This window comes from Danio rerio, chromosome 1, assembly GCF_049306965.1.
Source record: "Danio rerio strain Tuebingen ecotype United States chromosome 1, GRCz12tu, whole genome shotgun sequence".
Classification (NCBI taxonomy): Eukaryota; Metazoa; Chordata; class Actinopteri; order Cypriniformes; family Danionidae; genus Danio; species Danio rerio.
Window position 1 is genome coordinate 19862501 of NC_133176.1, and position 15852 is coordinate 19878352.

General features: G+C 36.0%; 1 protein-coding gene and 1 long non-coding RNA gene across 2 annotated transcripts in view; one reads left to right on the top strand and one right to left on the bottom strand.

The window, feature by feature from the left end:
- mtnr1aa (melatonin receptor 1A a) overlaps positions 1-6946 on the bottom strand; it is a 91095-nt gene extending 84149 nt beyond the window's left edge. Inside the window, 1 exon segment of the mRNA NM_131393.1 lies at positions 6534-6946. Within this exon segment, the coding sequence (NP_571468.1) occupies positions 6534-6717 (184 nt within the window). The 5' untranslated portion in view covers positions 6718-6946.
- LOC137490653 (uncharacterized) overlaps positions 1-15852 on the top strand; it is a 208573-nt gene that overhangs the window by 62147 nt on the left and 130574 nt on the right. The gene's annotated exons all lie outside the window — the stretch shown is intronic.

The following is a 15852-nucleotide window of genomic DNA, read 5'->3' on the forward strand; positions in this document are numbered from 1 at the left end:
CCCTGACTGGATGAGTAAGGCATTGGCTGTTTTTACAGCTTTTTTTTTGGCAAATAAAAGTTTTCTTGGAGCTTCATATGATTACATCTGAACCACTAAAGTCACATTTAATGTTTTTACAATGCTTTTCTGCTCTTTGAATTTCTCAAGATCATTGCTTTCTTTGGAGGATTGAAGAGCTCTTGGATTTCATCTAAAATATCTTAATTTGTGTTCCGCAGATGAACAAGGGTCTCAGGGCATTGGAATGACATGAGGATCAGTAATTAATAACAGAATTTTCATTTTTGGGTGAACTAATTCTTTAACCCTGTTTGAGGGTTAACATAAAATCTATAAGACTGTTGTTTGCGGATGCTATTAAAGATTACTTTTAATATGACAATGTTTCACAAATGTAGATTGTTTGCTTTGTTCCAAAAAAAAAAAAAAAGGATTAAGCTTGATTTGTTCCGTTTGTTGTCATAAGGCAAAATTTCTAAATGGACCCACATTTTACATGTCCAAGTACACTCTCATCTCATCTGTCAAAGTGTAAACTGTTTAATTTTCCAGGGGTTTTAGCTCATATCATGATCCATCGAAATGTTTGAAAAAATGATTGAGATGTGAAAGGTCCCTTAAGTTCAACCTGTACAACCTTGTACTAAATTTCCTGAAAGGTGTTTTAAAGATGACACAGTGATAACTCTTTTCATGCACTGTGATTGAGATTTTTATTTTAAAAGATACAAAGTCAAAAGTTTTACAATGTTACAAAAGATTTAGATTTTAAATAAATGCTTTAGCAGCACGGTGGCACAGTGGGTAGCGCTGTCGCCTCACAGCAAGTTTGAGCCTCGGCTGGGTCATTCGCTGCGTAAAACATGTGCTGGATAAGTTGGCAGTTCATTCCACTGTGGTGACCCCAGATTTTTAAAGGGACTAAGCCGAAAAGAAAATGAATGAATGCGTACAAAGTTATGAAAATTACTACTCACTAATTTAGCTTCATAACTTCAAAATTATGAGGTTCACTCGCAATTCTAAAACAATAATCAAAATCGCAAATTCATTCATTCATTCATTTATTTATTTTTCTTCAGCTTAGTTCTTTAATTCTTCAGGGGTCACCACAGTGGAATGCACCGCCAACTTATCCAGCACACATACACTATAGACAATTTAGCTTACCCAATTGACTTATAGCACTTTGGACTGTGGGGGAAAAAGGGGCACCCAGCGAGAAAATCCACGCTAACATGGGGAGAACATACAAACTCCCCTCAGAAATGCCAACTTACCCAGCTGGGACTCGGACCAACGACCTTCTTGCTGTCAGGTGACAAGGCTAACCACTGAGCCACTGTGCCCCCAAAATCCCAAATTCTTTCAATTAATTGAAAGAATGAATTGAAAAAAAAGCTGAATTAATTATTCATTTTCTTTTTGGCTTAATCACTTTATTAATCAGGGGTCGCCACAGCGGAATGAATCACCAACTTATCCAGCATACGTTTTATGCCACGGATGCCCTTCCAGCCACAACCCAGCACTGGGAAACAACATACAATCTTGCAGTCACACACACTCATACACTACGGCCAATTGAGTCCATCCAATTCACCTAAAGCGTATGTCTTTAGACTGTGATAGAAACCGGAGCACCCGGAGGAAACCCACGCGAACATGGGGAAAACATGTAAACTCCACACAGTGAGAAAACTCACCAAGCTGGGACTCAAACCAGTGACCTTCTTGCTGTCAGGTAACAGTGCTAACCACTGAGCCACAGTGCTGCCAAATTCCCAACATCAAGTCTGAACAAAGGATTTTAAAAAACACAATTATTATAATTCATTTTCATATTTTTTCACACGTTGGAAACAAGCAGAACACAATAGCACCAATTCTGTCCATCCTGAAGTAAAGCACATCTTTTTAAAGTTAGAGAAAATATCCAAAATATGAATTAGATGCTTTCCCATCAAGTTGTTGGAGTGGCTGACTGTAGTAGTATTGGTCATTTATTAACAAACATTATACAAGGCAAGCATAATGGAGACAGCGGATAAGTCACATTGGTGTGATGTTCACTACAGAGTTTATTCAGCAAATGCATTCCCTTCTACCATTAATCACATTAAAGTGTAAAACCACCTAAATCAAACCTTAACAGTTTTTTTTTTCAAAAACATCCCCACCCAACTATACCTGACTTCAGTCCACACAAAAACTTCACTCAACAGATGTAAAAGTTTGTTTTGCGAACAGCAGCACCAATTGTACAGTCTATCTCTCTGCTGTGGGTTGCGTATACAGTAAGAGCTCTCAGCGACTATACACATCCTCCTCTGACCTAAAAACAAGGCTCTGGTTGCCCGCAACACGTACAATGACTCGAGAGAGAGAGAGAGACGTCCCAGATTACGGGTGAGCACTGCAATCACACAGTCCTTCCTCCCCCCAACACTGTCATTCGTTCATCTGGCTCTAGAGGAAAGCCATATGTACAGCAGTTGTGGCATTTGCTTCGATTACTCTGATTTTGCAAGGAGAGACTTTGTGTTTGGAAGCCTCCTGCATCTCTGTGGTAATTGTTCATCTTGTGTGTGTGTGTGTGTGTGTGTGTGTGTGTGTGTGTGTGTGTGTGTGTGTGTGTGTGTGTGTGTGTGTGTGTGTGTGTGTGTGTGTGTGTGTGTGTGTGTGTGTGTGTGTGTGTGTTTTCAGTGCATTTCTTCAGATGTGAGGCCAGGTGCAGAGTGGCCAAAGGGGGGCCTGTGGTCAAAATCTTGTCCTGCTCGGTTTGCCTCTGGGCCGCTGGACCAAATCCAGGTGTGACTCCAACATATGAGAAGCAAGAGCCAAGAAAAGAGCCATTTGGAAAATGTGCTGTCTGACTGATCAGCAAAAATGAGAAGTGAGGTGATGTTTTTGTGTCCTTGTAAAGATGAAAAAATGTACAAAGGCTTTACAAATTGTCTTATTTCTCCCGTACACAAAGAGCTTAAGTACACAAAATGTTTAAAGTGACCCTTTTTAGCCCACACAAATATAAGATTTATGTGATTTAGGGTTGGAAACTAACAGGGAAACTAATAACTAATTTTATAATAGAAATGTTTGCAGAATATATTCATCATTCAACATTAAAGAAGTTTGTGGGGATTAAATTAGTGGATTAAAGGCATTTTATACAAACAATAACAATTTTTGTCATGGCGTGCGTCTTATGTTTTCATGGACTCTGTAACTTGTTTTACAAGAAAGTCTGCATCTTGATAATATCTTTTATCTTCTTGAGCAAATATCTGATCTTGTAACAGTAACCAAACACTTCCTTATAACCTGACAAATAGAGTTCTAATTCAACAACACTGTAAACAAATTAACTGAATATTGTATATGACAACTATAGTGATGTGCCTCCCATATATTAGCAAACAACACATGCCAAATAACTCAAGAACTAAAAATACATACAATAACAAATATGAGCATTTGCTTTAGAATCAATCATTTCTCTAGTTATACTTATGGACATATGGTACATTAGTGCTATAGAGTATCTATCCATGTGCATTACATTGCGTAAACATGTGTATAGGCTATTTGATTTGTTTGATTCTTGTGGATTAAAATGAAACGGAGGATTAAAATTGTCATACCAAATGAATGAAAGCACGAGCCACATGTCCCCTTGGAGAACTACAAGAGCGCAAAGGGAGCGCGTGAACTTGGCACAGCCGGCACGTGCACGCGAACAGAACAAGCTTGTGCGCGCGGATATTTGTCCCGCTTTTTCATACACTTCTCTCTCTCCCGAATGTCTCTTTAATGAGCGCCTTGGAAAAATGTCAATTTTTCACAATGTGGGTCAAAGCTCAATTGAATTGAGTCCGCTGTTTTTTCTAACGAGTTCCTCTGAGTCACGTTTTCCACCACTTATCGGCTGATTTTAAGATTTTGGACAGGTTTCCCGTCCGTGTGTTATTTTCCCACTCTGTGATTGACAGGGCAAGAAATACAATCCCATGGCACTTAATACTGATGTGGACAGATGAATGCCAAAATAAACTGCCTTATATCCGGCAGAGAATGTCAATCAAATCCAACGAGTGTGTTCATTTTCCCTAATAGAGCCAAACAGCCTCTCAGCATCGGGTGCGCGCCTGAACGACCTCAAACAGTGAAACAGCAAAAGACAGGGAAGACCCAAAGCGCAACTGCTGACAGGTACACAGATATGGAGTTCCCAAAATAATTCATTTAACCCGTTCGTGCCTGAATGATTCACGTCTTCTTTAAAGAGACACTTTCGGATTAGCTACATTAAATTAAAGTGATGATTAAAGATGTTGATTAAAGACATTTTTAAACATTGCGATAATCAAAAGTATTTTATCAAGATGTGTGTTTAATCTTTCATGCTCTCTGTAATGTGCTCTTACAAGAATGTCTGCATTTTGTTGATGTTCTCTTTTCTCTTCCTAAGTAAATATCTGGTCTTTCACTTTAGCTTCCAACAACAGACAAACAATTCCTCATTACCCTACGCGACAAATTCAAGTTCAAATTCAAAGATATTATTGAACATCAAGAACTTCTGTTTATCAACCAGTATATGTTACATATGATTATTATAGTGGTGTTCCTTCCATACAGCATGTTAGCAAACAACACATGACAAATAACTCAAGAGCTAAAAATACATATGCCAGAGATTACACAGATGCAGAAAACATTTCTGCTTATTTAATATCTAATGGAAAATGGTTCTGATAATAGTTTTTGGTGTACATTATTAATACATTTTTAAAAGATAATCACTGTACACTTTTAAAAACAAAAGTGGTTTTCCCAGCGATGCATTTTTGGTTCTCCTAAAAAAAACTTTTGGTTAAAGTTATTTTAATATATGAAGAGTTTAGATGCAAAAACCTCTAAATGCCATCTGAACTTTTCTTCTAAAATTAGAATTTTCATCAGGCTCTTATGTGTAGTTTCAGTAATTTCACTTTTATGGCAAAAATAAGTAATTTTCATTGCCTTTAAAGTGAAATAACTCTTAATAAACAACTGAGGCTGAAAAAATTTTTATTTTTGACTGAGATTTCAGACAACACTTAAATGTTTTTGCATCTGAACTCTTCATATACATTAAAACACTTTTTTTCCACACTAGAGAACATTTCATGAGATGAAATGTTTCTAAAGATGTGAAATTTTCTTCTTGGAACTATTAGTGCCTGAGCAAATATTTAATAGTTTTTAATGTCAGTAGCCAAAAACTTCCTCATAGTCCTACCTGACAAGTTCTAATTTAAACACATTATTAAATGCAAAGAAATGTTGTCTATCAACCTGTAAATATTAGATAAGAGTATCTTGAATTCAATTACTGGTCCTTAATAGCAAATGATCATTAATTTAATGTTGGCAAGAAATGTAATGTATAATCACTCGACTGATTTCTGTTCATTTCCTCAATGATTCAATAAAGATGTCTCTTGGATCACATTCTTTGGGGTTCTTTGTTTTTGACCACCTATGCCTCTGGCTTGTCACCAAAGAGAAACACTTAAAAAGTGCTAACAAATCATAAAAAAGCATTGCTAAAATTGCCAACTGTGGAAGCTGGTAGAACCAAATGGCATTTAAATGTAAAAATTTAAAATGATTCTTAATAGGTATGGTCTAAAGGGCACTTGGATTTGAAGTTTGAACGAAAAGTTTATTAGGAATGTTACTGAAATCCAATCTTGCTGTTTGCAATAGAACACCTATCCACTGTATGTTTACTACTTGTGTATATGTTATGTTTACTGAGATCACTCATCGCATTATAATATTTGAACTCATCTATCTTACTAAGATCTCAAAGTATTATCCTAAAGTTCCACTACTGATTAATTTAAAATCATTTTAAAAAAAAATTGAAATTATATGACTGAACTGGGAACTGATAAGAGTTCAAGCATCTTTGGAGTTATCTTATATTTGATGGACTCGACCAAACATGCATTGGCGTCCACACATAACAGTCATACAAATCTTTACAAGGTATGTTTACAGGTTATTTATTGATTAAATATTAAGCACGTGGAGTTTATTACTTCATAATAGAATGGCACTGGAATGTGCAGTGTGGAATTACAAAAGCAACGTATCATTTGATAAGATATTGCTGCGAGTGCTGTCAGGTGAGCTATCCATGTTCAATCTGCTGGCACTTTTGCAAACAGCCGTGCGCAAAAAACACGGACACGTTTGTAGTATGTAATATAAAGTGCCATTTTGTTACGTTTGGATTAAAATCTGTATTTTAAATAGAGAAAACACACGGTGTAGAAATGTCGACGCGATTTCATGTAAACACGAAACGTGCGCGCTTGAGACTGAAGCGCGCTCTGCCACATAAATCCTGCCTGTCAGTGTGGTCTACTCTTCAGTCTCCATGTTACAAAACATCACCCTAAAACAGTTCGTGTTAAAATAAACATCAAGTCGAACGCAAATGCACCTGTGCCAGGCAGATCGCGCGCGCGACTCACCTGCGTTCCGAAGTTTCTTGTTTCTGTAGACGGAGAAAATCACCAGCAGGTTTCCCAAAATATCCACCACTATAGTGAATATGAGGAAACACCCGAGAGTAGTAGTGACCCAGGGCGGCCGCTGAAGTGCTTGCTCGCTAGGGTCCAGTGCAGAGCTGTTCAGAGAACTCCCATTCATAAACATTGTATATCTTCATGAAACTTTTTCTCAATCAACGAAATAAACCGTGCAGTTTAGGTGGCGCGCGTTCCTCCGGTGGGATCTCATCTCTTCGTGAGGTTTGGGTAAGTTGTGCGACCCGGACAACTTTCCTCGGTTCTCTCGTCCGGGCTTTCGTGTGTCGGGGTCTGCACTTTTATGGCTATGCGTGCACCCATCACAGTGTTGGTACATGACATCCACGGGCAACTTCAAAGCTCCTGTGAACATGTGATTAACTGAAGTGTTGTGTGTGTTGCCCCCCAGCGGTCGTCTTCGATAACGTTGCTTTCATTCAACCCGTTCCAGCTGTGAGAGCTTCTGTCGTCCCCTCATTCATTATTATTTATCCGCGCTAAGAGAATTTTTATTCACTTTTTTGTCTTTCCATTCAGGGAAATGTAAAGCACGTGCTGGTACGTGTAGAATAGATGGAGGCAACTGCAACTGTCATATTAATATGAATATAAAAAGATTAATTGGTATTGTGTTAAAATCGTTATTGATCATTGATTTATTATTATTATATTCTTATTTATTGTCATTTTTATTAGTCATTAAATGTGACTCTGGAGCTCAAAATTAGTTTTATGTTACAAAAGTATTTTGAGCAAGAGCCAAAAATACATTGTATGGGTCAAAAATATAGATTTTTCTTTCATGCCAAAATCATTAGACTACTATTTTAGGTAAAGATCATGCTCCATGAGGATATTTTGTGAATTTCCTACTGTAAATATACTACTGGTCAAAAGTTTAAAAAGTTTTTATGTTTTTTTAAATATCTATTTATATCTTATTATAAGTAGTTTTAAATTGAATTATTAGTCCAGTCATTATTGCTTTTATTATTATTATCATTAATAATAATTATTATTATTTTAATAATAATATTAATAATAATAATGATAATAGGAAATATTAGAGTGATTTCTAAAGGATCATGTGACTGAAGACTGGAGTAATGAAGCTGAAAATTCATCATTAAAAATCACTGAAGTAAATTATTAAATTACATTATAAACTATGTTTTGAACAGTTCTTTTTTTAGTGCAATAACATTTCACAATGTTTCTATTTGTTCTGTATTTTTTATTAAATAAATGCAGCCTTGGTGAGCAGGAGAAGCTTATTTTAAAACATTTAAAAATCCTGCTGACCTTAAATTTTTGACCGGTTGTGTTTATCAAAACACTCATATTACTAATCATTATGATTAGTAATATGCGTTACTAATAACATCAATTTAATTTTTTTTGAACCCTCAGATTATCATTCATTCATTCATTCATTTATTTTCTCTTCGGCTTAGTTTCTTTATTAATCTGGGATGGGATCATCACAGCGGAATGAACCGCCAACTTATCCAGCATATGTTTTACGCAGTGGATGCCCTTCCAGCTGCAACCCATCACTGGGAAACATCAATACGCACTTATTCACACTCATACACTACGGACAATTTAGCTTACCCAATTCATCTATCATGTCTTTGGACTGTGGGGGAAACCGGAGCACCCAGAGGAAACCCACAGAAACACAGGGAGAACATGCAAACTCCACACAGAAATGCCAACTGACCCAGCCGAGGCTCGAACCAGTGACCTTCTTACTGTGAGGCGACAGCACTACCTACTGCACCACAGCATCGCCCAAAAATAGTTGTATCTCAGCCAAATATTTTCCTATCCTAATAAACATACAACATTCATTCATTCATTCATTCATTCATTCATTCATTTTCTTTTCAACTTAGTCCCTTTATCAATGAGGGGTCGCCACAGTGGAATCAACCACCAACTTATCCAACATATGTTTTACTCAACGGATGCCCTTCCAGCTGCAACCCATCACTGGGAAACACCCCAGAAATGTCAACTGACCCAGCTCGGGCTCGAACCAGCGACTGTCTTGCTGTGAGGTGATCGTGCTACCAAGTGACACCCAAAACATACATCAATAGAAAACTATTTTCATTATGTTCTTTCCAGGAGTTGACATTTCTGCAGTTTCTGTTAAAAGAATGGCAAAATCACAACCTTTTATTTGCCCACCTTATTAAATGGTAACTATTGTATCTCATGGGTCATGGTGAGATGAACTTATTTGACCTTTTTCCACCTTTAGAGGAAACATTCTGCTAGATGTACATTAGTGACATAATGGAAACGTCTGTGTGTACTTAACTAATCAAACATAACAGCGGTTGCTGACACAGGAAGATGTATTTGCTTCAGCCTATACATCATTATAAAGTTCTTTGTGTGATCCGGGCACATCTGAAAGACTCTCTCCTATCTACAATGGGCTAAGAGAATGCAGACTCCATTGTGCTGCACTCGGCACTCAGACCTGGACATTAAGAACACTTATGCTCAAATGCTATTTGTTACTTTATCTAAGCATTCAATACTACCATACCCTGTAAGTTAATTATCAAACTTAGATACCTAGACATTAATATCTCAATCTGCAACTGGGTTATGGACTTTCTGACAAACAGACTCCAGAATGTTAGATCAGGTCACATCTGCACCACTACCGTCATAACACCCCAACACTGGTGTACCACAGGGCTACGAGCTAAACCCCTTCCTCTACTCTCTCTTTACCCAAGACTGCAGATTCATGTGTAAATGTAACATTGTCAACTGTCAACATTGCCAAATTTACATTGTCTGTATTTTGCACTGTCTGTTTTTTGCACTGTCGCTGTATTTGCACTGTCTGTAGCCAGCACCTAAGCTTTTCACTCTTCACAGCACATGTGCTGCTGCTGATAATGTGACAATAAAAGTGATTTGATTTGATTTGATTTGAACACCGTAATTTAGTTGGCAGATGATACTATGGTGATCGGTCTGGTCAGCAACAACGATGAGACAACAAAATCTATACTATAAGGAGGAGATACAACATCTGGCACTTGGACACAATAATCTGCTCTTTAACACCACGCAGACTTCAGAAAAGTAAGAAGAGGCTCTATTTTCCCATCCATATCAATGGGATGACCCCATTTCAGAGGCCCACCATCTCCTTCAGCCTGGTCAAGAAGGCTCACTAGCGCCTCTTCTTCTTAAGACAACTAAAGAAGAACCAGTTGTCCTCAACCATCCTAGTGAGCATCTATCAATGCACTATAGAGAGCATAACCAATTGTGTCACAGTATGGTATGTGAACTGCACTGATGCTGAGCATAAGGCACTGGAGCGGGTGGTGAAAACTGCCCAGAATAGCATCACAGGGACTCATTGAGAACATGCATAGCCATTAAGACTGTCCAGAAGAAACACTGTCTGCGTTGAGTATGCAGTTTTCCTAAGGACTCCGCTAACCTGGTGCTTCAAGTTCCCCTGGACAAGAACCAGCAAACTGAGAAATAGCTATTTTTCCCAGAGCTGTCTCCCTATTGAACACTAAGTCTTTTGCCCACCTCATACACCCCTACACTCTCATCATAACCATTTCCCTATTCATTTTTGCACACCTAATAAAGCACATAATCATTGCACTTCACTGCACATATCCACTTGTAAATGTACATATCCACTGCACAATCATTAATTTTCCTTCGCTTAGTCCCTTATTTATCAGGGGTCACCATAGTGGAATGAACCACCAACTATTCTAGCATATGTTTTAAGCAGTGGATGCCATTCCAGCTGCAACCCAGCACTGAAAAACACCCATATACTCTTGCATTCACACAAACACTCATACACTAAGGCCAATTTTGTTTACCCAATGCACCTCTATTGCTTATCTTTGGACTGTGAGGGAAACCTGAGCACCTTGAGTAAACCTACACGAATATGGGGAGAACATGCAAACTCCACACAGAAATACCAGCTGGCCCCGCCGGGACTCAAAACAGTGACCTTCTAACTGTGAGGGGACAGTGCTAACCACTGAGCCACTGTGCCACCCACCACTTTACATATACATTTGTAAATGTATGGTATACATATCTACATATCTAGCAAATTACAACCTATATATTATGCTCATATCTATCTGCATATTCCTGATTATTAACAGTAACATGTGCAATTTGTTTTTCTATTTGTAAATCTCTGAGTTAATACAACTTTTATATGTTATTCATCCATCTGTAAATATTACCCATAGTTTTCTATAATTACACTTATAACTTGTACCTATACTTGCTGCGACTGCACTCCTGATTAGCCCTAAACCTAGCATTTTGTTGAATTGTACTTGTTCATGTGTTATGACAACCAAGTGGAATCAATATCAGTCAATATCAATAACATTGGATCATTCTCTGGAGGTTCTCTTAATTCTTGATTTATTTTTTATTACTATTGTTATTATTTTATTATATAATTTTATTATTATTATTATTATTTTATTATAATATAATTTGTGCTACGCTGTACATGTAATGGTGGGATTTTTATCAATACTAATTAAAAAAAACTGCATTAAAAACCCATGGTTTTTATTTTAATTGTATTGTTATTGCTGTTGTTATTTACAATTTACATAATATACATTAAATAGTAAGATCATCAAATGTAGCATGTATGACATTACATTGCACATCTTGGGTAAAAAAAAAGAAAAATGAAAGTGCACACATTTTATCCAAAATGTGCTTTTGTTGGCAATACCATGAATGCAGTTCCATTCAAGTTACACTGAGAGGTAAATTCTGTGAAGATTTCAAAGTGAATGTCTTTTATTTTTTTTTTTTGAGATAAACTAGAGCTGTGAAAGTCTTAATGGGTTTAAGACATGCAATTATTCAAATGCTTAAGATTTTTTTTTTCTGACTGAAGCATGTAAAATTACAGTACATCATTAACGTAATTTACGGCATACTGTTAGATGATCCTAATGATTGAATGCTATCACACTGAGCATTTAATCAAGCATCACGCTGTGTGAAATACATTGAGCACAGAGTAAAAACATGGCCACAATGTGCTGTGTGCCGCCACATGTAATGTATAGGCAAATTTTATATCTCAAAAGAATATAGCATCATCTCCTTAGTAATGTTCTGATGAATAGGGATTTTAATCAAGTCATCGTAAAAAAGTAATGGAAACATATGCTTTTTTTCTATTTAATCTACACTGTTAACCCTTACTGTAGATTATGCAGTAAATAACTGTAAAATAGCCAGTGTTTTGCTGTAATAAAAGGAAACAGTATTTTACTGTAAAAGGAGCAGGATTTGTATGAAATTTTGTAGTGCAAAGAATAAATTACAGTAATTTACTTTATGTATCCATTACAGATAGTTACTGTGATAATAAATGGTAAATTACTGCTCAACCATTATTACCCCATGTACTCTGATGCTTTATGTTGCTATATATATATATATATATATATATATATATATATATATATATATATATATATATATATATATATATATATATATATATATATATATATATATATATACTTTTCAGTTTTGGTATATGTATGGTCAGTATTGAGGAGAAAGTGAGACAATGCATTGATGATAAGCTAAATTTCTCTGCAGACATCATTGTGTTTTCTTTGGTTCCTTTTATGTTTTTAACATTGAGTATCATGTGTCAATGTCACAGAGCTAATTAAAAGGTAAAGATATCGACGAGATGCATTTAAAGGCAAAAATATTCACACAGAGCAACCAAATTATCACAATCATTTTATAACTTTGTTTACTTTAATATAATTAATCTAATTTGCCTAGTTTAGCCTATAGTTAAGCTTTTAAATGGCACTTTAAGCTGAATATTAGTATTTTGCTAATTAACTAGTAAAAATGTGTTATTTAAAAAATATCTTAAACAGCACGTACATACATTTTTGCAGAGACTCAATTAATTAATTAATTAATTATTTATTTTTTGCTTTGGATGAAGTTTTTTTTATTTTTATTGTTTTTTTTTCAATGATATGTGCATGATTGTGATAAATGTAGGCAGTTCCTTTGAAAATATGCTATGTACCAGGGATGTCAAACTCCTGAAGGGCCGCAGCCCAGCGGAATTTAGTTCCAGCCCTGCTTCAACACACTACCTTTAGATTTAGTTTGATCAGGTGTGTTTAATTAGTATAACTGCACTGTTACTCTGTAGATTGTGTAGTAAATAACTGTAAAAAACAATGATTTAGGCATCACCACACACTCCCACAGGCTGTCCGTCTTATTCTAAAGACAAAGGTGTTAGAAAGAGTTTTCAGAAAATGCTGGCCCTTTAAGGGAGCCAGGTGTTTGATTTGTTTACTGTTGAGTGTGCTCTATGCTTTGTCCATCAATTCAGATGTAGAGTCTGTTATGTTTTAGGTTTTAAATAAGAATCTACAATGAGTAAGTAAAATGAGTTCAAATGTTTTTGAGGGTTTCTAAAATAAGGCTGTGTTTTAAGTTATACTGTTGTTATCTTGAACTGTGTACTTGAAAGCTACATTGTTAGCTAGTTAGCCTCTCCTCATATAACTTCTTACATTACTTTTAAGTACAGTATATGTATTTATTGGATATTGCACACTGCCATAATGTACAGATGCTAACAGTTGTATGTAACCTCCTGGCAACTAAGCCAAAATTAAATACCATCATCTCAGTAAGGTAACATGTGCACATCATCACAGGGAATCACAAAAACATGATACACATAGCCATCCACACACAAAAGCTCCCCTGTCCAGTCCCAGGTTGTGAGTTTGTTGCTAAGTATTTTTCCGAGCTGTGTTTCCACCTAGTTTGTTGTCATGAGATAATTATAATAATAAAAGATTTTATCCTTTGGTTTTTTTAGTGTTGCCAACTTTATTTTTGTTTTCTACAATTATTTTAAACTTTTTATTGAGATTTGACACAGTTTTTAATTATTTAAAACTTTAAAATTTATAATATTTATTTTGTGTTTTTTGCTGTTCAGTTTTTTTTTTTTTTTTGCATGGTCAGCATTGAGGAGAGAGTAACACATTTCACTGCAGCACTTTGTGTGTGTGTGTGTTTATTGGATATGTGATTGTGATAAATGTTGGCAGTTGCTTTAAAAGTATTGCTAATACCAGGGGTTCTTAATCCTGGGGTCCGTTCTTCGTACGTGGATTACAGTTAGCTGGATTTGGATATTGACGATTTGACAAGATCCAGGATCGTTTCGTTCTTCAAAGCTGATCCGAGAGTTGTTGTCATGGCAACAGATCTGCTAGGTCAAACCTGATCGGGAGCAGGTTCAAATCATATAAACAGGATTAGATCGGCTCAGTTCAAGCAAAGATAATACAGAAAGTATGTACCGAGTTCTGATATTTTCTTACAGTAAAAGTTATATACACTTGGGAAAATAGTAAATATTTTTTAACTATATATATATATAAAAGTTATAGTCATTAATAAAATAAATAAAGTTATACATATTAATAAAACGTATGCAATCTGCACCCTCAAAATAAAAATACAAAGACTGCCACCTGGTGGTGCAAAGAGAAAACTTATTGATATGAACTTTTTAGATCGCTTAGTACAAATTGTGTATAATAGAAATGCACAATATGTGACTTTTTTTAAAAGCAATAATACATATATGCAGTCATAAACATGTTTTGACAGTTAATATGCCAGTGATGCTTCACAAAAGTTGCAGACGCCTTTACCAATATCAAAATGCTTTTGGAAACAACCAGTTATTCTTTACACCGATTAAAAAACGGTTACTATAATAAAGAAAATCTTTTCTAAATGAAGAACTAAATACATTGATTTGCATTGAAATACATGATGAATACTCTTGTCTTGACAAAAGAAAGTGTAAAGCCTGCAGCTCACAACAAATGTGAAGTTACTGCGTGTCATATTTAACAAGCCGTTTACTGCTAATTTGATGTAATTTTGCTCACATGGATAATTGAATATTAATCAGATGATGTCATTACGCTGCTGTGCCGTCAGCCAATCGTTGCATTGCTGATCATGATTTCGAGGATCGATAGATCTGTCCTTAACAACAAACGCAGCGATCTCAGATCAGTTCATCCAGATATTCTAATCTGATTCGCGAACTTGTTTGGAGAACCAAACTAGCGAGAGATCAGTTATCAAGATTAAAAGATCCAGGATCTGCCAAATCATCTTAGATCATTTAAGCGAGGTACGAAGAACGGACCCCTGTTCCTGGAGATCTACCTTCCTGCAGATTTCAGTTGCTATCCATATCAAACACACCTAAACCAATTAATTAGGACCTGAACACCACGTGATAATTACAGGCAGGTGTGTTTGATATGGGTAGCAACTGAAATCTGCAGGAACGTAGATCTCCAGGAACAGGATTGAGCACCCCTGCTATATACCATGGGGTCAAACTCCAAGTTCCTGGAGAACTGCAGCGCAGCAGAGTTTAGAACCCACCCTGCTTCAACATTACCTATAGAATTTTAACAAGCCTTAATTAGTTTGATCAGGTGTGTTTAATTAGAGTTACAGCTTAAAGTCCCGGTCACACTGCACTTTTCTCCCTATAGACTTCCATTCATACGCATATGAGTACTGCAGACCTGGAATGATAGCTCACGAGACAAATTTCACAATTCGCAGCATTGGAAAGTTCAAGCTTGGAGAACGCTAAATGCGAAATCACATCATGTGATTGCTTGAGACCAATCAAAGATCAAAACATGACCTCTCTGGCTTGCTTTTTCAATTTCTAATTATTTTGTTTAATTCCACTACTCGCTTTGTTTAATTCCACTTCGCAGTGCAGAATATAGCATGCTTAAACATTAGTGTGACCGCAGCCTTACTGTGCAGACCTGTAATATGTAAGACAATATTTATATCTGCTGATTTCTTAATTTTGTTAAACATTTTCTGTTATTTATTTGTTTGGTGCCAAAACAATAAAATTAATTTGTCTGAAAAAATGTTATGTCTTCTATTTTTAAATAACAGCTAAGAATACTGATTAATTTTAGTAACACTACAATAACTATATATGACATACTATTAATGTGTATGCAGTATAATGCTGTGATTTGTAACACTACAATACAGTAATTAACTCTACACAGTTTCCAGTTAGTTACCACTGCTGCTCTATTACAGTAATTAACTGGCAACACTGTTGCCAGCTACTCAC